This window comes from Dipodomys ordii, unplaced genomic scaffold (genome assembly GCF_000151885.1).
Source record: "Dipodomys ordii isolate 6190 unplaced genomic scaffold, Dord_2.0 Scaffold403, whole genome shotgun sequence".
Classification (NCBI taxonomy): Eukaryota; Metazoa; Chordata; class Mammalia; order Rodentia; family Heteromyidae; genus Dipodomys; species Dipodomys ordii.
Window position 1 is genome coordinate 39,194 of NW_012267619.1, and position 1,203 is coordinate 40,396.

General features: G+C 44.8%; 1 gene segment (V, D, J or C); it reads right to left on the reverse strand.

The window, feature by feature from the left end:
• The window catches only part of LOC106001759, a 12,052-nt gene that overhangs the window by 8,144 nt on the left and 2,705 nt on the right, over nt 1-1,203 (reverse strand). The window contains 1 exon segment of the V gene segment in view: nt 1,098-1,203. Within this exon segment, the coding sequence occupies nt 1,098-1,203 (106 nt within the window).

A 1,203-nucleotide genomic window follows, 5' to 3' on the forward strand; every position in this document is an offset into this window, starting at 1 on the left:
AAGGGTAAACAAAGGAGGAGGCTGCAATGCTTGATAAGAAATGTACTCATTATCCTGCCCATGTAATTGCAACCCTTCTGTACAGTATGTTCACAAAAAAGTAAAATTTAAATTAAAAAAAAAGAATTTGGTCCTGTGTGCAGGCAGTGATCAGAAGCAGGACATTTGGGCCCCATCACTGGGACTCTAGTTTCCTTCATGGATTATTGTACTGATGGGTTTTGATCTGAGTGAACTAGTAAAGGATGGAGAAAACTGAGGCTGATGACAATTGGGAACCTAGTTGGAGGCAGTTGCTCTGGGACATGTCCCAAATCATGTGCATGCTTGTGCTTATTCTCTCTCTGTGTCTCTCTCTCTCCCTCTCTCTGTCTTCTGTACATGTATTTGTCTAGTACTCCTTACCTTCCTTTTCCTTCCTTGTGTCCATCCTTCCTTCCTTCCTTCTATCCTTCATTCGTTCCTTCTTTCCATTCTTTCTTTCCTCTTTTCTTTCCTTCATTTCTTTCTTTCTTGCTTGCTTGCTGTCTATGTTCTTTCTCTCTCCCTCCTTTTGCTCCCTCCATCTCTGCTGCCAGGCTGCTATGGAGCAATCAACTCTGCTATGCTATGCTCTCCCCATGATGATGCCCAACTTGTCTAGTGGAAACAACACAGCCAAGTGAACCTTGACTAAAATGCCTAAAATTGTGACTCAAATAAATAAACATTTTTTCCTTGGGCTTACTGTCATAGTGATGAGAAACTCACTAATACAAAACAATAAATCCTAAAGGCTAGTGATAACTCTGTTGTATATCTTCCATCCAGAAAATCCCAGTCTACCACCAGCATCTTCCTGACACTGTTGAAGACCATTTTGATTCAATGCTAATTTGATAAGCACTGTCATCCAGAACAAGTAATCACACCACCAGGGTACACACATGTTTAACCAAGGACATCTGTATCCTGCAGCCTCCAAGCTCTGGTCTGATAGGGGCTGAGAAGGAACGAGTTGGCACACACTGCTGTTGAGACTGGAGACTTCAAAGGGGCAAGCAGATGTCCTCTGTCTCCCCTCACATTTTCTGTGCAGAGAGGAGGCAGCCGCGCAGCACCGTGGAGAAACTGCTGGCACACCAGTACACAGCTGTGTGGGAGGGGGTGGCTGAGTCCACAGTGAGGGAGAACTCCTCCGTGCGTGGTCTGGACACGCTGTAC